The 24696-nt window shown below is 38.5% G+C and overlaps 2 protein-coding genes across 2 annotated transcripts in view; one reads left to right on the forward strand and one right to left on the reverse strand.

The window, feature by feature from the left end:
- The window catches only part of UTP20 (UTP20 small subunit processome component), a 110934-nt gene extending 98228 nt beyond the window's left edge, over positions 1-12706 (forward strand). The window contains exons 55-62 of the mRNA XM_063447177.1: positions 57-188; positions 271-403; positions 4220-4410; positions 6049-6120; positions 8148-8390; positions 9538-9664; positions 10319-10464; positions 12374-12706. Of these exons, the coding sequence (XP_063303247.1) occupies positions 57-188; positions 271-403; positions 4220-4410; positions 6049-6120; positions 8148-8390; positions 9538-9664; positions 10319-10464; positions 12374-12529 (1200 nt within the window). The 3' untranslated portion in view covers positions 12530-12706. The remainder of the gene's footprint in view (positions 1-56; positions 189-270; positions 404-4219; positions 4411-6048; positions 6121-8147; positions 8391-9537; positions 9665-10318; positions 10465-12373) is intronic.
- An 846-nt stretch (positions 12707-13552) lies between these two features.
- On the reverse strand, positions 13553-23764 carry ARL1 (ADP ribosylation factor like GTPase 1). The gene is made up of 6 exons (XM_063447175.1): positions 23638-23764; positions 20455-20592; positions 18813-18894; positions 18313-18424; positions 16463-16641; positions 13553-14013 (listed from the first exon to the last, which is right to left on the reverse strand). Exons 1-6 carry the CDS (start codon positions 23639-23641, stop codon positions 13983-13985), a joined length of 546 nt encoding a protein of 181 aa, XP_063303245.1. The 5' UTR covers positions 23642-23764; the 3' UTR covers positions 13553-13982.
- Positions 23765-24696: the final 932 nt, after the last annotated feature.

The following is a 24696-nucleotide window of genomic DNA, read 5'->3' on the forward strand; positions in this document are numbered from 1 at the left end:
ATGTTTTATTGATCTCTTTTATCATTTCAATACATTGTCCTATTTCCTCTTAACAGTCCATACAGAAGAGACTAGGTGCCCAGACGTGTGGTTTATTTGTTGAAGTTGAAGGTGTGGAATTCGAGACCCGACTGGAACTTCTCCTTCCACTGATCGAAAAGGAAATTGATCCTTCGCTCTTTGAAGATGTAAGTGTGTTGATGACTGTATAAAACTACCGTAGTCCTGTTTGTCCTGCTACAGCTTAACGCCATGTCTTCTCTTCCACAGTTCCGTGAAGAGTCAGACGAAAAGTCAGCAGACAGATTACTGTTTAGTTTTCTCACTCTGATTACCAAGCTTATCAAGGAGTGCAACATCACACAACTGACGAAGTATAGAGATATTGTGAATAATATATGTGGTATGTATTTGTTTCTTATTTTTCTAGTCAGTGATGAAAACAGACTTCATTACTTACAATACATTCCCCTACACGAGGATGCAGTTGCTCACAATCTTGGTACATACTAGATCACCAAATCTCCCACCTTTACATGCACTCGGCCCTTCGACAACACCTCTTAAATACATTAGCTAAATTCACTAAACACCAAATATGTAGTGAAAACTGAATTACAAAATGTGGGCGAAAAGTGCTGATTTGGAAAATTCTCCAATATATTCAGCTATATTGACAGTTTAGATATTCTTACTCACTAGTTATTTACTAAAGTGAGAATTCAATGTAAATTTCAAGTTTAAAGTATGACTCCAGCCGCCCCATAACACCTTCTGCTTATTGGAATAGTTATGGAGCAAGCAATCGGTATGTGCAGTGATTCTACTTGCTGCACATTCCATGATACCTGCACTTTTGTGCTAGGGGCTTTTTAGTTGTATTCCCAGGCACACGTGACTTAAGTAGACAGAGTTTCAGTCTGCCTAATGTTAATTCTGTGCAAAAATTATGTCTGTCAGCAGCGCGTCTGCAAGGGTAAGTTTGTATATCCCCTCCCTCCTACTTTCCAATATTCTGAATTATTATTATTAAAACTTTTTTCTTGACGATTCCCACCTCTGTCCACCCCTGGTCGACCGCACACTGTCTCCACCCTTCACCTACTTGGCTTAGAGCCTGGAGATCTATCCAATCTAATACTTCTCTATGAGACTCATTTGATTGGACCTCAGAGAGGAAAGAAATGATGCCAGACCCAATGGGGCATTATAAAATAAAGGTAAAGTGAAGGGTTGGGGTTACCGTTTAATTACCTGTCCATCTACCAGATCCCATAAAAGACTGTTCTTCCATAGCTACATTCACGGTTTTATAAATAGACATTCACTGGAAACTCCTCCCTGTGCACTCTTTCAACAGGATTATTGAGTATAGTGTTGAGACCACTATCAACTCCACTCCCCGCCAAAACTGCCCTCCTATATATAGTAAAATCTTATATTTTTTCCACTTTGCTGGTCCTGGCTCTGCCCCTGATCTGCCTTCTTGGCTGACATCTTTAGAAGTGATGATCTCAGCCAATCACAATGCTTTTCCAAAGTCAATTTGTCAATTCTGAATGCCAATCTGCATCTCCTCAAAGAGATGCACACTGTGCAGCACTGCCCCAGGAAGCACCTCTAGAAGCCATCTGAGTAGTGTCCACAAGTTTCCCTAGGCTGTAATGCAAACACTGCCTTTTCTCTGCAAAAAGCCAGCAGGGAATGATTATACTCACCAGAACAAATACAATAAGCTTTAGTTCTTCTGGTGATTATAGTGTCCCTTTAAATAAAATTGTGTTTTAAATTTATATATCTCCAGGTTGGTGACCCTCTTTAGGGCTGGTTTAATTTGCGTCTCTGCATTTCCAGCACAGTATGCTTAATGTCTTGTCAGTGTGCATCAGACATGAATGTGTATGATAGGTCACACATACCTTGTTGTGAAGAAGGCAAGTGGGAATTAAAGGCTTGTGGAGAACCAACACTGATGGAGCCTTGTACATGTATTTTCTCTTTGTAGAAAACTACTGCACACCATTTATTTATTTTTAACTCGCTTAAAGACCAAGGGTCTGTTTACAATTTGACACTCTTTTTTAATTTTTTTAATACAATATGTGTATGTTCATTAATGGAGTACCACCAACATACAAAGAAATCCTTTAGATCAAATCACGTGAAATTCAATAGGACAAAATATACACTATCAATGGTAGGTGGAAATTTACATTCTTAGAGCCAGTGATTCACTCTATTTGTTGTGTTTGTGTGTTTGTTTATTCTTTTTTCTTTTTTACTTTTTTTTTTTATTTTTTTTATAAAAGTGATCATAGTGAAATCACACAGCTTACTTGTTACATATGCCAGGCATGTCTATGTAGTTTTGTCATCAGTATAAGTAAGATATTCAACGATTAACAATGCTGAAACAACTAAGCTAGTGTATAATATGTGTAGGCTTTGTAATCAGGCTGATTGGGTTATTAGAGGCTAGACATCATGCAGTATAAACTTCAATGAGCTACATTAGCTAACAAGTATGATGCAGTCATATACTTAAAGATTGTGTTCAAGTTAGGTTCCTGAACTATGCTTGCTGGTTTAAATGTCACAGTTGTAAAGCAGAATTATAATTTGGGTCATCCTTCTGTGCTATGTGTTTGAGAGGGGCACATACATTTAAGAGGAAGTCCCAGCGCCCGGCTCTTGGTCTGTTATCAGCCGACTCCCGCCACGGGGATCCCGCTGTTGGGCAACTTATTGAGGTGCTGCAAGCCTCCAGGCTTCGGTCTCGTCCCGTGGGGCCAGACGGTCCCCCGGATGCTGAATACCAGAAAAACCGGAGACCCTCGATGAGGTGTAGATGCGCGCCTCACACGTGACCGGCTGTGGTTATGCTGCTGTTTATGCTGGGGTGATGCTTGGGGCCTGGTCCGCCTTCTCCGTGGGTTCCTCTTGCCTGTAGGGGCCACGGGTGTTTTTCTTGTGTGTGACACGTGCCGTTTAGGTAAGGGGCTGCTTGCTTGTGGTGGGGCTTGTTGCAGTGCCCGCCTCTCCAGCTTATGCCAGGATAGCCTCCAGCTTTGTCTGGAGCGTGGTCTCCGCGTTGTGAGCTTGATTGCGAGGGAGGTACGAGGTGGCTGCCATTAGGAGTGATTCAGTAGTAAAGTTAGTTGCTTGTCTGCCGGCTTTCACCTCCCCCTCTCCCCTGCTTGGGTATAGCTCTCTTGGGTTGGACCGTGTTCACCCCCAACGGTCCCAGGGGGGGGGTAACGGGTTGCCTGTCCCGCCATTGCAGTCGCTGGGTAGCCCCGGAGCGGGAGAGCGGCCGCCTTCCCCGCCCGGTGCACACAAGGCCGCATTTTGTCGCAAGTGTGGCTGCTCTGCTTTTACCGGGTCACCGACCCCTACTACCAGGCCCAGCAATGTCGGGCTTCGGTGTGGGCTCAAGGTGGTCCCTGAATCAGGCTAAATGAGGCCGTATTTTGTCTTCAATGACAGGATTGTGGAGGAGCTCCTGTGAAACACGTCTGTCCTCCATGACAGTTAGGCCCCGCCCCCGACCAAGGGTCTGTTTAGATGCATGGTGTTTGTGACTAAGGTCTTTTTGGCATTTTTTACCATGTGTTCATTTTACTACAGTTTTCTCATTTCTGTGTAAGTGCTCCCACACATATCGTATTATTTAAAGGAGAATTGGAATTGTAGAAAGTACATGAGGATATGTAACTTTTCATTTAACCATTTTATCACAAGCCTAAGTCAAATTCATTTCTGGATTTTTTCTCCACACATTTTATTTATTTTAAGTTGGGGGTAATTCAAAGACCATTCATGTTCCACTACTGCAAACATCCCATATTTGTATCCTGCTACTGTTCTCAAGTAAAAAGACACCCAGATGTATACATTGTCCGTCTATTTCTGCCCCTAATATTATTATTCATTTTATTATTTTATTATTTATTTAGTGCCATCAGATTCCGTAGCGCTGTACAATGGGTGGACATATAACCCTTAATGCAACCCCTAATCCAACCTGTAAGCTTACCCATAATCCCAGTCCTAATGGTGAATGCTATTGTAATGGGAGTTTAAATACATGGCTTATTTTGGCATGTTTTTAAATGTTTCTTAGTTATCATGTCATTTGTCTACATTTTTAGTACCTTTCTATTGCTATTTATGTATTATTTCCTGAGATAATTTCATGCTTTTTTTTTTTATCTTTCAGCCCATGTACAATCCCATTTATATTATCCGCACAGCTGGGTCTGGCTCACCTCTTCCCAGATTTTTGGACTGTTGTTTGCCCTTCAAAAACCAGATGACCTTGTCAGTAAGTGGATGGCCAAACAGACAGGCACAAAGAAGACTCCAATAGAATGTCCTGTACCATACTTAAATGACAGCCTGGATAAAAAGGTAATGTCAATACTTCTTAGAAAAAAGGCTGCTTTTAGTCCCTATTATCTGCTGACTGCTGCATAGTGGCTGATAATGGAAATTGTGTTTTTGAAGATTCTAAATGTGACTATCCGTTTACTAACTCAGGGTATGTCTCTCAAAATCAGTACCAAACAGCCCAGAATGCATCTGTATCCAAAACTCCCAATCTTTGCACTGTTTGTATCACTTAAGGATTGAATTGAGAAATGCATAGTACCAAACTATACTCCTGTGACAGAAAACCATACACAGGCTTATTTACTATAGCGTGAATTGTCATTAATCCAAAATGAATTTTCCCATTGTATTTAGTGTTGTGTTTAGATGTAAAGTTAAGTTGTCCACCCCAAAGTTCTAAAAAGATGTCACATAGCACATGAAAATTATTCTGGTTTTGTTATGTTTTGGAAATATTGGCTTATGGGGTCTTTTAGAGGCAATTCTTACTTGATTCCTCTATTTCAGATGTGTAACATGATGTCCTCTTTTGTGTATTACAGTTAAACTGTAATACGTTGCGTTGTACTTAAAGGACTACTGTAGGCACCCAGACCACTTCAGCTCAATGAAATGGTCTGGGTGCCATGTCCCTCTAGTTTTAACCCTGCAGCTGAAAACATAGCAGTTTCAGAGAAAATTTCTAAATGTAGACCAAAATAAAGAATTGCTGTTACTTTGCTTATTCTGTTTTAAAGGAACACTCCACACCAGAAAGTAAAACAAATATTTTTTTTAGATATAGCCCCAAGGAATACATGCATGCATTTCCATATGTAGTCATTGAGATTTATCTAAAAACAGCTTGCTATACTGTTCATATGACTGCAGCCTTTGCAAGTCCCCCCTTCTTCTAGGGGGTAATAATTCTTTGAAAATCCTCTGAATCTCTTCCCTGTGCATGCGCACACTGTACCAGCATTCAGGAAGATACTGGTCTGAGATCAGGTTGGGAAATTGGGGAGAAGGCAGCACACTCAAGTAGACGATGCCTGCCACATCTATTAGCTCAGGGAAACAAATGGAAGAAGGAATAGACCTACCTGGCTTGATTGCCAGCATTGAAGTGCTCTTTGTATGTGTAGTGTTCCTAAAGAAGCCTTTTATGTTTTAAATTATGTTCACATACAGGGCATGTATTTAACATTTATCCACTCCTTTCTGTAGCTGCTATTTTGCTTCATATAAAGTTCTGAAGTCTTTCACTTCATATAGTCATTACTATTCTTGCAGACTGCCATCACCAAAAAATCAAACAAAAAGGGGCATATTTTATTTTTAAGGATTTTTAGCAGACATTCCCCTAAAGAAAATATGCATGTATTTTTTGTTTGTGTTCCTTGGGGGTATATGAACAGCTGAAGATCTAGTATGCGTGTGTACAGCTGTTTAATCACAGTAATACACAAAGCTAAACTTCCTGGAGGTAACCGGACCGGCTGTCTAACTGAAAGCCCGGGAAGTGTATCAGGGTTAAATTATTTTAAAATGCAAATTTCTATTAAAATTGGCACATTTAAAAAAACAAAAACAATCCTCATAAATTGATGTCAGGTTCACTTTGATTATTCATTTGATGTTTATTTGATTTATATTTGTAAAACCTTACCTTTACAGATAAAAGACCTTGCTCTGGCGTTCTGCCATCAACTGCAGTCAAAATTTCTAGACCAATCCCTTGGTGAACAGGTATGCACTTTTCAAACTGTGTATTTTATTTCCTCCTCCTGGCTTACTTTCATGTACAGCTCTGCGGAACGTATAGGCATTTTAGAAATAAAGTATTATAATATAATAACTTCTTTAGTGGTTGGAGCGTTAGTGTAGGAATAGCCAACTGATATACAAAAGCAAAATCTTTTTAAAATAAAAAGATATTGTCACGTTCAGTATCTCATAGTAATATATAGTAATATAGTAATTGATTTTGTTAATCGAAAAGGCCATATATTTTCCTGACACAATACAAAACACATTTCCAGCTGTGCATGTAAATGCTTACGTATCATGTGCACAATGAATAATAGAAATGATACAAATACAGCACTTTGTTCCTTGGCAGACTTAAAGGATCACTATAGGGTCAGGAACACAAACGTATTCCTGACCCTATAGTGTTAAAACCACCATCTAGCCCCCCCTGGGCCCCTCATGCCTCCATAAATATAGCAAAATCTTACTGTATTCAAGCCTTAAGCTGTAACTCTGCATGCTGTTAGACTCAGAAAAACAAGCAGTCTGCTGACATCATAAGAAGTGGTAGCCTGATCCAATCACAATGCTTCCCCATAGGATTGGCTGAGACTGACAAGGAGGCAGATCAGGGGCAGAGCCAGCATGATTCAAACACAGCCCTGGTCAATCAGCATCTCCTTATAGAGATGAATTGAATCAATGAATTTCTATTAGGAAAGTTCAGTGTCTGCATGCAGAGGGAGGAGATACTAAATGTTTGGATGCATTCTAGGCAGCCATGACCCAGGAAGGATCTCTAACAGCCATCTGAGGAGTTGTCAGTGAAGTTATCACTAGACTGTAATGTAAACACTGCATTTTCTCTGAAAAGACAGTGTTTACAGCAAAAAGCCTGAAGGTAATGATTCTGCTCACCAGAACAAATTCAATAAGCTGTAGTTGTTCTGGTGACTATAGTGTCCCTTTAATATAATTCACGGGTCTACGACATTAACAGTAAGAAATGCACAAATTGTTCACGATATGTTTAAGAGCTGAATAGTATGTTTCTTCTTCCATAGATGATGTTTCTTGACATTGTCCCTTAATCTCCTTTCATAGAAAGCAGGGATTTTAGGCCTGTAATTAGTTGAGAAGACCTTTTTAAAAGAGTCGTCCTACTGCTTCCTATAGAGATTCTAGGTACTTCTACTTAGTACTCTTAACTCTATAAGCCCCATTAAGACATGTTACAACCAGATCCTTATGAAGAATTATGCTCTTCATCTTCTTTACACATATCATGAAAACTGTTCAAGAGGATATTGACCTGATGTTTGTTTTTATAGAAAGATTGTTTTTTTGATATATTTGCAATAACTTTGTTAGCCAACAAGTCAAAATAAATCTTTGCTCTTTGGCTGGAACAAGGTAGCACTGGACAGTTGGTTTTGTATAGTCGTGAAGAAGCTGGACTAGACTGTTTTGGAGATTAATTGTTACAATGCTCGCAAAGTTTCATACAAATATATATTTTTGTCCACCAACTGCAAGACAGTTTTAATCAACCAATGCTTGATCTCACTATATGTTCTTGTGACTAAATGGATTTAAATCCCAAAATGATGAGTAACACCAGAGCTTTTGTTTGATCCATTGTCACGTGAGACTTAAAGCCAGCAAAGAGTTTTGCGAAACTGCATAACCCTCCTTGCTGTGTAAACACAAAGAGCAGTCAATAGTATTCTCTACGTGGAAGTGAGAAGCATATATAATTGTAAAGTTAAATTTTAACTATGGTTGTTAGACCAGTCGCATAGCTGTCTGACATTTTCAGAACCATATATCTACATCACAAACTGAAGATTAATAAAGTTGGGTGTCAGGGGTCCATAACAGCTTTGGTTTTAAGGAAATGCTTACCACGGCAAAGTCACTAATGCCTGTAGTGGTGGAGCAGACATCTAAATCCAGAGCAAAGTATTTGATTACTGAGTTGCATCCTGAGTTTACACTGAATTTGTTTTTCTTCCGATTCCAAGGTCATCAAGAATTTATTGTTTGTGGCCAAAGTTATATACCTCCTTCAAAGTGATGTGGTACAGACACAAACTAACCTGGATGATGAGGGTCCTGAAACTGCAGAAATAGATGCTTCAGGAGATGAGGAGGAAACTGCAAAGGAACAAGTAGAGGAGAAGGAGGCCACTTTGCTATGGCTCGTAAAAAAACTATCAATCGTGGCAAAGAGGGAAGCTGCTCACACTCCTAAAAATCCCCTGAAGGTTTGTTCAACACACTATCATTGCACGCATATAAAGTATGTAGATAGTTTTAGATACGAAAGATAGGATATTCGCTAAGTAATCAATTAATATAAACAGTTAAATGAGCTGCAAACACTGAATATAAGAAATACCCCTAACACCTTACTGACAAGAAGCAAAATGATACAAAAAACAGGTTGTGCTGAATACTGTGTCTATTAAGTCCAATATGTGGGATCACACTCGCACTTGTTAGAGCTATAGACTAGCTCTGAGTAAAACCGCGTACAGCTGTATAATTCCCACTGGGGGCTGTAGCTCTTTAGTGGTAAATCTCACAGCATCCAGATGAATATAAAAAAGTAAAATATAAATAAAATATATAAACAGTATTCAGCGCAACCAGTTTTTTGTGTTTTGTATATTTATTTGTTTTGTTTTTTTGTCCTCTTTTGCCCGTTGCCAAATACTTGATTTTTGCAAACAAAACAAGAAACTTGTGTAGTTTAACTCCCCACTAATGGTTTCCAGTTCCATGGGAGATGTGGTTTGACACATAGAATCAAACCGTTTTGCTTTCTACATAAAACAGTTATTGCATGCAACTGGAAAAAAAAAAAAAAAAGTTTATGGCTCCGCTCATTCAAGGAAATGGAAGCAATTCTGTTGCCCTTGTCCGTACTGTGTGTTAGTAGTATTTGTCATCACTTACAAAGTGCATGCTTAGTAATTCTCTAATAGAAAGCAAGGGAAGGGCCAAGAATGACAGGGACAAAAAGAGGGCTAAATATATTCCATACAACATTTTATAACAGGGTAAAACATTTCCTCATAACTAGAACTTGATTATCAACCCATTGTAGGAATCTCCACACAGTGGAAAAAACAGCCTAATAGTTGTTGCAAGCTATGGATAGCGGGAAGATAAATCTTGATTGCAGGAAACAATCTTGTGATACCATCTTTTACCAAACCAAAAAGTTAGTTTATGCTGCTTTTGATATCTTGGAGAAACGTCTGAATTTCAATATCCATAGCGAGAAGTTGTAAGGCCAAGCTTGTGTCATTCCTTTTTAGTATACATTAGTCATCATTGTTGAAATGAAGGCAACTTTTAGAACATTTGTTTACTGACCTGTTGAAACTTTCATTTGTGAAATTGCAGAGAACGTGTATTTTCAAATTCCTCGGAGCACTAGCAGTGGATCTTGGAAAAGAAAGAGTCGAACTGTTTCTCCCAACAATAATAACTCCACTTTTCAGGGAGTTGAGCAGCAGCTATTCGGAACAAGGTAACTTGAAAATAAGGCTGTGTCTAGTGCATATCTCACATATACTCTTGATGTACATACTATTTTTTTTTCCAACTTTTTTTCTAATTTATTTGGTTCATTGGTAAATTTGTCCTGGCCGTATAGCTGAAACACTATGTGTGAGTGAATAGAGGACATACCCATATTAACATTTTCATTCACTACTATGTCATAAAGGGACATTCCAGCTTTTTTTTGTGTGTGTACTTAATTACATAGATAATGTACTGGAGTTTTTTTGTTTTTTTTAAAGAAAAACTATTTATACTAACATTAGAATTTCTTATATTGGCTGAAAGCATTTGTTGGGTAAAGCTTAACAAGAAAGGTTGTTTGGTTATCGTAGGAACATAATGAATTCACCTCAGCAGTTTCTTTAGTGTCCTTGCCATTATTGATTGATTTCACACAGATGAGATCATATCATTTATACACGCTGCTTGATTTACCGGTATACGTCGTTTTCCTACAATTTTTTAATGATTCTGTTCACAAGTCAACTGACCTTTACCTTGTGATAAATAATAACAGCAAGTAATGTAAACAAATGTATTTCTTCACATATTCAGAAAAGTGAATACATTCTGTTAGAATTAGTGGTAGCAATGTAATAATGTCTGATTTCATTTTCAGATTCAACCCTCAAAAATCTCGCTCAAGAGATCATAGATCTTCTGAAGAACTTAGTGGGCCTGGAACAATTCTCTCTACTGTTTTCAGCGGTGCAGAAACAGGCCAATCAGAAGAGAGCCATGAGGAAAAAACAAAAGGCTTTGCAGGTAACATTTGCATTCTGCTATTTACAAAGCAGACGGCCACTTAAATTTTTATTTTAATAGAAAAATCGCACAGGCAAAGCAATTATTTGTCAGTATTTCAGAGTGCATCTAACATTTTTGGTCAAATTCTAGTCAAATATTTTTTATTGAATAATTTTCAGTATATTAAATCAACAAACATTTTAAATTAATTTAAAAAAATAAAATAACAAGGGGGTGGGGAGACAGAAAACCAAAGGGGGTAAAACATCCATCCAAATGTTTATGTTAAACAGAGTCGCATGTTAAAACAAACATATAAGTATATTAATAAATTCTCCCAGTCAGCTGTGTTCAGTATTGATGTTCTGCTCTAACTCTGTAAGACATTAATTCACCAGGACTTAGTGTGAGATCCTTCAAACATGTAGTATTGAGGAGTTATTTCCACAATTACAAGCTATTTAATCAGTCAGGACCTGCATGAGGCAAATCAATTTTATAGTAACTATCTTGATGGGATTAAAGTGTTGCTCCACGTACCATGGGCACTCTAGTGATTTAAAGTGGTCATGGTGCTCAAAGTCTGTAAGTGCACAGAACTTTGCTGTGGGAAGTTTACCTCCACCCCGTCAGTTCTGTGTATAAAATGAACTTGTCATCAGCAGACATGGCTTGCTGGTAATGGACAACCAGTGGCAGCCATGTCCCCCCGCAAGCTTGACCTTTGCGAAGGTGCAGACTGCAGGGAGAATCTGTCCTCGGCTTGTGATTGCAGGTAATCTTCTTCTATTAAAACATGTATGGATTAGCCCTTTAAGACTGTCTTAAAGGGACACTATAGGCATCAAAAAACTTTAGCTTAATGAAGCAGCTTTTGTGAATAGATCATGCGTCTGATGTTTCACTGCTCAATTCACTGTCATTTAGGAGTTAAATCAATATGTTTCATTTAGGTAGCCCTAGCTACTACACATCCCCTGTCTGTGACTCAAACAGCCAGCATGAAAGAAATGGTTTACTTTTCAATTTTTTTTATCTTTGTCTCTGTATTTATTACTGCTATTTATAAAGCGCCAACAGATTCCGCAGCGCTGTACAATTAGTGGAGAAACGTACAATATACACAGACTAATACAAGAGGTAGAGAGAGCCCTGCCCATAAGCAGATATCTAGCCATTGGAGCTCTTTTATACAAAGTGCTTGGCTAGATGGCCCGTGAGCTTACAATCTACTGTACTTTTAAGTTTACTTACAAACAGGAGGCTCCTGCATTGTCTAGCAAGCTATTAATAGAGCAGCAAATAAGAAAATTAAACAAAATTTGCAACAAAAGTATAAACCTTAGATGACTCAACTGTTTAGGAAGGCTGTGTAAATCACATGCTGGGAGGTATGGCTAGGGTTGCAGAAACAAAGTGATTTAACTCCTAAATTGCAGAGAATTGAGCAATGAGATTGCAGGGGCATGATCAAAACACCAAAGCAGTTTCATAAAGCTAAAGTTGTTTTGGGGGCTATAGTGTCCCTTTAAAGGACTACTCCACACCCCCAAAGCACTTGCTTTAAACTAGCGGAAGTTGCAGGCACGCTCTACTTGAGCATGCCTGCCTCCCCCTCACAGACCAGCGTGCACCAATTCAGAGGCTTCTCAATGAAAAGCTTCTGATTTGTTATTTCCCTATGAAGAGACTAAAAGTCTTTTGCAGGGAAAAAGGGGATGGCTTGCTAAGGCTGCCGTTCATAAGATCTGCAGCTTTTGCAAGCTTTTTTTAAGATATATATGCATGAAAAAACATGCATGTATTCATTGAGGGTATATCTACGTAACTGATTTTTTTTCTCGGCAGCAAAGTGCTCGTTTAAGTTATGTGAACGGATTCATACTGTATTAATTTAAATTTCCTTCTTTTATTCTTTTGCCCATAGGCTGTTGCGAATCCTGACATAGCTGCTAAGAAGAAACTCAAGAAACACAAAAACAAGATAGAAGCTAAAAAGAGAAAAATTGAATTCCTGCGACCAGGCTACAAAGCCAAAAAAGCACGTGGTCACGCTCTTAAAGATTTAGCAATGGTGGAATAAAAGAACTATTACATCTATACAATTCTTTAATGGAAATGTAGGGAATATTATTGTAAATAGACTATTTGATAAAAGTGCAGTTATATCTTTCAGGAACAGTGTGTATGAAGTGCCTTGAAAATAAGTGTACAGTTTAATGTACCTAACTGCCATTTTATAATTAAATATCAAAACTTAGCATTTTGCACATGTGAATCTGTGATACAAAATATTATGCAAGATTTAGGGATATTTATTGATGTCCTCTTTTACCAAAACGTCAAATCAGGGATATAAGAACTATTTGTGTGTCATACAAATGGAATCAGGAGCTTCTGAGCTTAATATTATTAGGGGCTTATTTTGAAGCAATGGTTTTTAACATCTGATTTGGGACCCAAACTTTGGATCCATGTTAATTTAGTGGGCTCCCACTGGATGATACAGAAACATCATGTTTCGTGGAACCCAAACGTCTGTCCACTGATTTATTGTATCATTATTATCGTTTACAGTGTAGTGGACAATCTTCAAAAATATTTAGCACAATTTCTTTTACGTTGAATGGGATGCCCAGCTAATGTTATGTACATTATTTGAGTCCTTGAAAATAACACGTTAATATATCTAATATTAATCATCACACATTAAGGTATACTCACTGTGCCAAAGACTGTAGATTTTCTCTTCCAAAAAATATAAAATCACAATTTTTTTATAAATAGCCATATTTGGCTAACGAAATATCACACAATAAGTGATGTATAATACATAATGTGTTTGCTATCTAAGTAAATATTAAAATGAAACCACCACTTAAATGTATGTCGAGTAGAATCTGTGTATCTAACTACATTTTCATCTATCTGCTTTAGAACCAATTACGTTAATCACATGGATGTCATCTTAAAAATAAGAGAAAAGGCTGATAATTTTATAAATCCAGGTTGTAGGTAACAAGTCTACTTTTGCTTTACTGTGCAACTAAACCATGACACTTTTTTAAAATACATACTGAAAAAACAATGACATTAACAAGCAAGGTTACTAAAGAAATAGTTTATTTTGGAAGGGATCATTAACATGAAGTTTCAACAGTATATTTTTTTTATCCCACTGCTACTGTGGAGCTGGTCATACGATAACTACCTTATGTAGTTATAGTAAGCAGAATGTTAGTTTTAATTAAAAAAAAAAAAAAAAAAAAAAAAAAAAAGTGGGCCCCATAGTAAAGATTGCACACCGGAAGAATGCATTCTCAAAAAAGTCAGTTATTACAAAAATTTCATAAATAAAAGAGAATCTACACTACATAAAGCACAGTATGGTACATTGCTATTGGAAAACAAGTCATATAGGTGCAACGTCCTTTTTAATAACTAAAGGAGCCATTTCAGGTAATGATGGTGAAAATTCTATGTACATCCAGCAACATTCTCTTGTGGAGTGACGGACAAAGGTGAACTAGAACGATTTACTGCCTGCTTTTCAAGGATTCAACCAACCTGCAAGATAGAAAATCAAACATTGTAAGTTTATTTCCATAATATCCACTGTATTTAAAAAAAAAAAAAAAACAACAACCCACCACAACAACAAAACAGTAAATGCCTAAAATTTATTTTCAGAGAAAAGGCAATGTTTACATGCCTAGAGACACTCCGGGGGCAGTCACTCAGAAGGCCACTAGAGTTGCTACCTGGGTCAGTGTGATGCTTAACATTCCTTTATAGACATGCATTGATTCAATGCATCTCTATGAGGAGAGGCGTTTGGCTCTGCACCCCTGCCTCGCCTTGTTGGCCAAGGGGGAGGCAACACATTTTTGCTTATATTAATTTGTACACGTCAAGTGCAACTAAAGAAAAAACACAAAATATTCACGTGTCAGTCCTGATTGTTAAAAGGCTTGGATATCTAGAATCTAATTTTTGGTAGTCAACGCTAACCTTACACTATCTCTTCCCCGATGCTAAAATAAAACAGAGCAGTGTGTGACCTCCCTCTACTCATGGTTTGCAGCATGCCTTCTCTGACGATAACACTTTGTTCGGTGCTGGGCAGCTGGCAAAGCCCAGCACTGATCACAATTGTCAGGGGGCATGCAGGGGAGACCCTATCCGGATCTCAGACAGTGTGCAGCATGAGAATCCGCATGATAGTGCAATTGCAGGGATTTAAAGCACATTTAAAGGGCTGCATTAATGTTAATTTTGTCGACTACACTTGGCTAAAACAATTAAGATGACTAAAACTAAATTGAAATTTGCGGCCAAAATTAACACTGAGCTGCATACAGCAGGCAATCAGGGGCCACTAAATATGGGCCCAGCTGACAGAGGAGAGTCCTAGGTATTGATAGCTGTGAGCAGGGATTTAACCCTTCTCACCCCAGAATGTTAGACATTCCATAACATCATAAAAGCCCAGTAATGTAAGACTGTAACAGATTGTCCTAATATTGTTAAAAGAACTCTATAGGGTCAGGAACACAAACCTATATTTCAAACTCTATAGTGTTAAAACCACCATCTAGCCCCCTGACCTCCTCTTGACTCCCTAAATATAGTAAAATCTTACTTGTATTTAAGTCTGTAGCTGCTGGCTCTGCCTCTGACTTGCCCCGGTCTGCTGACATCAGCAGAAGTGGTGGTCTGAGCCAAATCACAATACTTCCCCATAGAATTGGCTGAGACTGCTTATTGTATTTGTTCTGGTGCGTACAATTAGCTTTTTGCAGTATTTACATCACAGCCTAGTGATAACTCCACGGGCCACTCCTCAGATGGCTACTAGAGGTACTTCGTGGGGCAGTGCTGCCATTCAGTGTCTCCACCCTCTGCACGGAGATGCATTGATAGATGCTGATTGGCCAGGGCTGTGTTTGACTTGTTCTGGCTCTGCCCCTGATCTGCATCCTTGACAGTCTCAGCCAATCCTATGGTAAAGCATTGTGACTGGCTCACAGAATCACTTTTGATAATGTCAGCCAAGCTGGCAGAGCAGAGGCAGCAGCTGCAGACTTGACTACAAGTAAGATTTTACTATATTTACAAAGGCTGATTTTAACACTATACGGTCAGGAATACGTGTGTGTTCCTGACCCTATAGTATTCCTTTAAAGGAAAATAACTTTTCAATATCTATAGATCCAGTTACAATGTTTTACATAGGAATGAAAAATAACGGGCACTTTAACTTGCACACTTAAAAAGTAAATAAAAAATAATGTAAACCCCAGTGACCAGGTATATTACCAGCTAAATGATATAACAGAACTATGCTTAGCGCATATGCACAGGAGGGGTTGTGGCATTTAGGGTATATTTCATGTTACATGCAAACATGTAAAAGTACAGCCCACTGTGTCCATTATAGATACATTTTGTTAAATTAAAGAAACAAGAAAAAGTGGCCAACAGTGCATGTTCACCATTACGGAACAAAAAAACAAAAAGAAGTAGTAGGGGAAACCTCTGTTTGTGGATCAGAGCACATATGCAGGCTGCAAAAAAACAACACTACCCTTTTTAAATAAGGATTCCTGTTTTACCAGGAAACTATTTGGCATGGTCATAGATTAGTCTAAATTTCTGCTGAAAGTTTAGGATTATGAAAATCGATATTGCTCTGTCATATATGCAACAGGAGGTATTCAGTATAATTACTAATACTTTTTAACTAGAACATGTTTGTCAAACCTAAGAATAGAGATTGACAGTTTGTTCTAACAATTATGTTTTTCCTTAGATTGACAGACTGTATAAATAGCAGGTGTACCTGCTGCTTTTAAATGGGATTAAAAGTGAACACATTTTGCTTGGTTTGAGAGTGGGAGGACAGCCACAAACAATTGAATGAGATGGCAGAATGACTGCTGCACTTTTACAGAAACAGGTCATCTAATTGGCCTTGCATTCATTACTCTGTGCATAGACTACATAAAAACATTACCATTCCATAGCTTCGTCAAGTCCAGTGCCCTTCATTGCGGAGGTTTTGAAAATCTGCCATTTACGGTCTTTCAACGCTGGCAAGCCAAGGGAATTAGCAACCTCTGTAGGTGTCATGGCCTGCTCCATGTCTTGTTTGTTAGCAAACACTACTAAGATAGCTTTCTTTAATTCTTCTTCCTGGAATTCAGAGCAGTTACATTTACAATGTTTTATTGCATTACTATGAAACAGAGCAGATTTTTTTTATTTTTTTTAAATGAGTACAGTTTAAATGCACTGAAACTATAGTTACAACTAAAGTAAACTGTAACAGTAATATGTGCCGCAGCTGCAATAATTAAAGTTCAGATTTGTGACACTGATAGCTTATCTTTTCAACTTTCTGGGTTTAATAAACTGAATACTACAGAATAAGATATAATATGTAGAATCTAGGATATACGTGAGATTAGTTACACTACCTAGTTTTGGATATAGGAGAGGGTTATTCATTAAACTGATTTATCCAAATTATTTGCAGTGCTTGTAAACGAACCACAGGGGGAAGTCTGAGATTGCCTCATGCATAATGTTCTTTTAAAGATCAAAGGTAACATTTACTCAATAACACCTTCAGGGCCAGGCTTAGGAAAATCTGTAATAGTAGCCTGGCCTAATATATCATTAGTCCTAAAGTTAATGGTCCAGTTTGTGTATATTAGACTAAGCCTGTCAGTACATCACCCATTAACTCTTTCTTCTAACTTTATTTATAATCATTCAACTTGCATTCATAGCTCTGTTAAAATTCTAGTTACTACTATTAAAGGGACACTATAGTCACCAGAACCACTAAAGTTTCTGATGTAATGATTCTGGTGTGTATAGCCTGTCCCACAGACTTTGCAACGTAACTGCCTTTTCAGAGAAAAAGCTGTGTTTACATTACTACCTATTAACACCCCTAGTGGCAGTCACTCAGGCGGCCACTAAAGGTGCTTCCAATCTCAGTGCTGCACAGTGTGCAGCATCTACATTCAGAGTCTCCATGTTCTGCATGGCTCTGCAAGACCGGCACGGTGAGTTAAAAACCCTTTATCTCCACAGAGAAGGAGGTAGGGGAGCTAAACATGTATTTCATGACTATAGTATGAGAAATACATGTTTGAATTTCTGACATTATAGTGTTCCTATAAAGTTACATGAATACAAATGTGTATTCCTGACACTATATGACTAAATAGCTGTTTAGGCCTCCGGCTCACCTTTACCTCCAGTTAAAAAGGTGATATTACTCATCTTTCTCCAGAACCGCACACCTCTACTTGAGCATGCCTGCCTCCATACTCACCAGTTACTCTGCTCCAGACCTCAGAACAGACATGTATGCACGCGCACGAGCCGACACTCGAGCAGGTGCGCGTGTGGACCAATTTAGGTGATTCTCAATGAGAAGCCTCTGATTGGTTATTTTCCTGTGAAGAGACTGCAAGTCTGCAGCCTTTGCAAGTTTTTTTAAGATATACCCCCAATAAATACATGCATTTATTCATTAAGGGTATATCTACTAAACAGTTAGTTCTTGTTTCCCCCATGTGGGAAGGGGAGTGGTCCTTTAAATAGATTTGTATGCTATACTTTATCAATTATACATTATCAATAGTGGGTCATTTTATCCCTAAGTTTCTATTGGACTATTTCATTAACACCGGTGCAAATGTTTTAACCTCAACATGGCTCTACTAACATCAACTATGTAAATTTGTGCATAGAGAAGCAATCAATGAGGTAGCTCCCATCTATGTAAAGAATAGAAATGTAAAAAAAAGTGTCAGAAAGCACAAGGACCTCAAGTTTGTTTCAAATTACCTCTAACATGGCAACCAGTTCAGACTTGGAGATTCCAATTCTGTCTCTGTCACAGCTGTCTACTACGTAAATCACAGCATCAGTGTTGGAATAATAGCAACGCCAATAGGGTCTGAAACAAGAATCAAATGTGTCATTTTGTGTATAATTTTACTACAGCACAAGATAAATGTCTATCAACGTACTGCATTACACTAATGTCCAGCTGTTTAATCACTCAGGACTACTCTCAGAGATAGTACATGCAGCCTCATGACAACACACCTCTGTTTCACGTTAGGATGGAAGAAAAGGAAAGAGCAGGGTTCAACTTGAAGCCAAAGCTCTACAGACATTGCACTGTGCAAGCCTCACAATACTACCCCATTAATCCACATCTACTATGTGGACAATAGTCAGCATCGTGTGGAAGCATGTAAAAAGAGCAATGCAGTTCAAGTCCTTTTTTATTTTCAATACTGCATGGCCATTTGGTACCTTGGGTTTGCCAAGCTTATTACCTGATACTTGTTTGTCCTCCTAAGTCCCATACTTGAAATTTAAGATTCTTGTAAGTTACTGTCTCAACATTAAAACCGATTGCTGAAAAGGAAAAACAAAAATACATAGACAGTATAAATACGTGTACCCAACATATTGTGAGAAACAAAAAGCATGCAATGCATTTAAATGCAACATATACATATTACAAGTCCAACACCAACTAGGGGCTTCTAACACCCTTTTAATAACTGAATAAATTTGATGTCCAGTATCTGCATGCAAAGAATGCAGATGCTGTCTGCATCCTATGGTCTCTATGAGGAACATTGGATTGATCCTTGGTGCTTAATGGAGTCACATGACCTCAGTGAGAAGTCAGTCTCCACGCTGAAATAAAGGTTTCATTTAAAAGTTAAACTGTGTTTTTAGTTAAAAAAATAAAAAAAATACAGAAAAGAGTCCAAATGGGATAAAGGTCAAATCTAATTAAAAACTATTTTTTTAAAGTTAGAGTGTTCTTTTAACCTTATCAAGGTATAAATATCATATGGTGGCAAATATATTTTTCTCAGCAGATTGTGCTAATCATCTCAATGGCAAATGTATATCTTATAACTATGGCAGCTACATGTACTGAAAGCTATGAACAATGCTTGGAAAGAGACTCCAATCTTTAGGCATGCATGTCATTTAAAGTGATTAACTTTTCATAAAAATAGAATATTTAGGAATAGCTCTTTTTAATCTTTAAAATCCCTATGAACTCAAAAATATATACATGAGATATATTAGGGACTATTTTGTCTCATCTAAAAGCCCATCCCTAGCAAAAGGAGGAGTTCCAGCCACTATGTTCCATCAGGAATCTGACGACTGATGGGAACAGGCATCATCTTCTGCGATACACAATGGATGCCTATGGCACCTTACTCTGAATAAAATTATCTATTAAACATCCGGTGGTCATGGGGTATCCTCCCAAAACCCTATTCTGTATTCTTAATAATGACAAAGGCTCCTGGCAGATGAAGTTCCTGCCAGGAGCTAAAGTATGGCTCTAAGAAGATAGGGTGCCAAGGAGGGACAGCTTAAGGTAAGTATATATCCCTATCTGAACTCACTCTACCACCATGTCACCTGGATGGATCTTTGTATTGGGTCTGTGTACTCACTAAGCGAAGATTCACAAAAAGTGGAGCTTGTATTATAAAGGTTTGTCCAAGCAGATGTTAGCAGTGACAGAAAGGGTATCTTTTTGTACATTTTTTCTCATGTGAGAACTTCTATGGTGCATCACATTGATCTTCCATAACTCTATTTAGTACTCATCTATGTATGAGTGTACAAAAGCAAAGAGGACTGATAGATACAGTACCAGGAGCTGAATATGGACCCCAGAAGGAAGATGGTGCACTCACAAGGGATATCTTCAGGTAACTATATCTCTCTTCAGATTCTCCACAGGCTGTCAAAATTTCAAGGGGCATGGTCTTTTGCAAAATACCAAAGTGAGAGAATAGCTTTAAGCTGGGCACTTGCTGTCAGTTTTTCTTAAGGGAACGAGAGAGCGCGTGCATGACTAACAATTCTCCTTTTCAGTGTATTAAACAAACATATAGGTCATCACTTGAAACACACTCTACAGAACGCCCAACATACTTGGAATTGTGGTTACAACTTCTCCCACTTGTAATCTGTAAAGAATCGTTGTCTTTCCTGCTCCGTCAAGACCCAGAATCAAAATTCTCATTTCCCGAGTTCCAAACAGGCTGGAAAAGATGCTGGAAAAGAAACCCCCTGAAATATAGAGCAAGACAAAGTGTTAACTAGGATTACATTCAAAACAACAATCAGAGCTCCCTGAGTGCCCATACAGTGCCTAAAGTGTGCCTTTAAAGGAAAACTCCAAGCACCATAACCACCCGCTAAAATGGTTTGACTTCATACCCGGGACTTAACCAGAGTACTCCTGGCACCATAACCACTACAGGCACCCGGTGGACCCTTGGTGAGAAATTAAACAGTTTGATTGCTTACAACAGGAGGGAGTGCCTTTAAAATGGCACTATAAGCATTAAAACTACTACATCTTAATGTAGTGGTTTGAAGCATTGGATTTTAAATTTTCAGAGGTTTTCACTTTCGCCTTCATCACATACAGCATGATGACACCAACGATGGATATCATATTGCTGAACATGCTGCGCTGTATGTGCTCAATGTTAGCATTTGATTGAATCAGAGATTAATAATCTCATTGGCAGCGGATTGTGCTGAAATAATAAGGAGACTGGTACAGGCTAACAGCACTGAATTATGGATCAAGGTTAGTAAATTCTTTTCCACCATGTTTAAAAAAAAATTTTTTATTTAGATTTGGGTGATGGGGACCTTAAACTAAAGGCAGAGAAGAACACTGTAGTGTTAGGAATACAGATTTGTATGTCTAATGCTGTGGTGTTCCTTTTAATGAAAATAAAACAAATATTGATTGTTAAAGGAACACTCCAAGCACCATACCCACTTCTGCACAGTGTAGTGATCATGGTACCAGAATAGCTCTGGTGCCCCCCATTGTAAGGATTCAAACCGTTTGCTGACAGTTTTACAACAGGGTTTGCTGGCCACTGCTCATCTCCTCTACGAAAGCCAGAAGCATTCCGAATAGAGCTTAGCCTGGCAGTGCAGGGCTTAGCTCACTGGCTAAGTGCAATCTGCTGACACTCTCAGGAGAGCAAATTCAGGAGCGTCCGGCAGACCTCAGGTATGAAGTCTACTTACATTAGGAGAGCGCCAGGACACACTTGGCACCATAACCACTGCGCACACACCTTTCAATGAAACAAAACAGGCCTAAAAAATACAGAGTTTATAGTTCTAAGGTGTTCATTTGTGAATGCACATTTAGTTAAGAATATAAACATGAGCACAAGATACAATAGAATGGAAATTATGTTAGAAGTAAAAATAATCTATCATCACACACAAAACTGGAAACATTTCCACTTGTCTGCTCAACATTGACAGAGCAATGGTTACTGCTTCCATTGTAGCACAAGGCATGTACATGTATAGCACTGCAGGAGAAATTCCTGACCATATATGCATGTATATGGTATTTGTCTGTTAGACAACCAATCATGCACATGCACACCTGCAGTAAGATGGGTCGGTGAAGGTGCTGCACAGATGCGCTGTGATGCCAAGTTTTTTTTCCCTTTCCTCTGCTGTGCTTATTTACCCCAGTAAACTCTACAATAGCATTTACTGGGATGAAGGAACAAGGCACTGTCACTACTCTAAGCTTATCCTTAAATATGTTGACCTCTCAAAGATCTATCCACTAATTAATGATCTGAAAACTGAATTTGGTCAAATAAGTTGCAGAGGTTACAGTGAAAGGAGTACAATGTATTTAAGGTACCTGCAGTTTAATTTTTACAACTGCAGCTATAAACAAACATGTCACAGGAGAAGAAAATGTATAGTAATAAGCACACAGACACAAGTCCTAGATACTTGTGACAGGTCCCCTCAAAGAGCTTTGCCAGTGATAATGCACATATACTGCATTTGTGAATGGATCTATTTGGCAAAGTAATAAAACCTGCTCTGTGGTATTTATTAACTTGGGAGTGCTGTATATATGGGATATTCTTGGCACTTATAGTAAAAATCGTCAAGAGTGTCAGAATTCATGGACTCAATTAAGCTACTAAATAATCTTTTCTTTCACACACCTGGCTCTGCCTCTAATGTCAGCGCAGAGGAGGGAACTTGAAATTGCAGTGCGGATTAGGCCTTCACCATAGGAAACCAATGATCAGTACTTTCCAATGAGGATTTTGAGGATGCTGGACATGAGGACATCCAGCGTTGTTTTACAGAGTTACATTCTGTGAAACAGCAGGAAGCGCCTACAGTGGCTGTCTGGTAGGCAGCCACTAGAGGCAGTCTTAACCCTGCAAAATAAACAAAGATTCTCTGACACTGCAATGTATTATATTGCCGAGCTATGGGGAACAGGGACACTGACTGCACCCAGACCATTTCAACGAGATGACGCGGTCTGCGTGCCCATAGTGTCCCTTTTCATATATCCTTAGATTTTCTTGTTGTTGCCAGGGTTATTCACTAACATGCGCATTAGCAGGAATTCAAAATGAATGAAAACATAGCAGACATTGAAAATGTATCCAAATCATCTATTCCCCATCTATTCCCCCCCCCCCCCCCCTAAACTTTTAAATTCACTTTGAATTTCAGACAGTTCACACTGACCATAACCTACTACAAATCTGGCATCACTATGATTACAGGAACTATAATGTAATTATGTTCCTAGTTAATGACCCTGAGAAGACCAGACATGAAAGAGTATTATTCAGTGAACTTATAGTGTATTGGAAACTAAACTAATAAAAATTTTTAGGCCTGAACAACTGAGCTGGAAAAATTCTCCACAGCTTGCCTGTGCCAGTCTATAATTTACATTTCAGGTCTCGATTCACTATAGTTAGTTGTTGGGAGAATTAACCCCCAAATTTAGGTGAAGTTACTCCCTGGTGAGGGGGGGGGGGGGGGGGGGGGGGGTAGCAGCTCCCTGTAACCCAGTCTTCCCCAAACTCTGGCCCTCCAGATGTTGCTGAACTACAACTCCAATGAGTCTATGAATGAAATAGACAGGCTGAGAATCATGGGAGTTGTAGTTCAGCAACACCTGGGGGGGCAGAGTTTGGGGAAGCCTGCTGTAACCCATTAACACACCTATACAGCATGTCACCCTACTGATATCATTTATAAAGGGTTAAATGACCAGCCCCCACCCTGTCCCACTCTCACCCATGGCGAGCTGTAGTCCTGGCTCCGCAGCGAACCTGCTTGCACTCGGTCTCAGTCCAGGAAGTAGTGCAGCTCTGACTTCCACGTCACGTCAGAGTCGCCCTGAACCCACACTCACGCTCGTCAGCTGATTCGACACGAGTGGAAATCACTTTAAAAAAAAAAAAATTACATTAAAGAAAATATCAGTTCCTTAATACGGTGATACATTCAGGCGACTAATTGCGTCGTTTCATTCACCGATATAGATATATATATATTATTTTTTTTTTTTTTAATTTTTCGTGCGGTGTCGAATCTGCGGTTGTATTTGAAGCACTTCCTGCTGTGCCTTGCTCAGACAGCTGGTGAGCTGTGTGAGCAGGAGGTCAGTTAGCTGCTGGACTGGTTGGACTGGTTGAGTGTGGTACCAGACTCATGGCTCTCCATGGTTATGCATCAGTCCTGCAGTAATACATGGTGCTCATTTTAACCCATGGAGTCAGTGTCATTCATTGTGTATAATAATGAATGTTTTATGTAATTATGTAATGATATATGGACATACTCAGAAAAAAATAGTTGGATCTTTCCTTTTGGTTATTTTTTTTTTACCCCTGTGTATAATAATAATAATAATAATAATAGTATGTATGGTGCAGTGTATGTAATTAGTTTAATACCACCTTCTCTAAACTTTAAGCTCATTTGAGGAGAGTCCTCTTCTACCTCTTGTTCCAGTAACATTTTGTAATTGTCTCATTTATTGTTAAATTTCCCCCTTTGATAATATTGTAAATTACTGCAGTATAAGTTGGCGCTATGTTGATGCCAATAATATGAGCACATACTCTGAAAAAATTAAAAGATGGATTTTTCATTTGATTACATTTGACATCTACAGAAGTTGGATTTTTCCCAATTTGTAGTCATCTGACATCAAACAGACTAGTGTATCATTTTATTTTATGCCAGGATCATCTAGGCTTATTTATTAAGTTTGAAACTGCAGATAATTGACACAAGAATTGCAAATGTTTGATAAAAATAGCCGAGTTGGGAAATTGATGAGTAGTTGTT

The sequence above is a fragment of the Pelobates fuscus genome, chromosome 3 (assembly GCF_036172605.1).
Source record: "Pelobates fuscus isolate aPelFus1 chromosome 3, aPelFus1.pri, whole genome shotgun sequence".
In the NCBI taxonomy this organism is placed as follows: domain Eukaryota; kingdom Metazoa; phylum Chordata; class Amphibia; order Anura; family Pelobatidae; genus Pelobates; species Pelobates fuscus.

Coding starts and splice junctions, on each gene's coding strand:
- ARL1 (XM_063447175.1), bottom strand. Junction 18,895..20,454: donor AGTTGTAACCACAATTCCAA/GTATGTTGGGCG, acceptor TTTCCTTTTCAG/CAATCGGTTTTAATGTTGAG. Junction 18,425..18,812: donor GGAGGACAAACAAGTATCAG/GTAATAAGCTTG, acceptor TTCTTGTTTCAG/ACCCTATTGGCGTTGCTATT.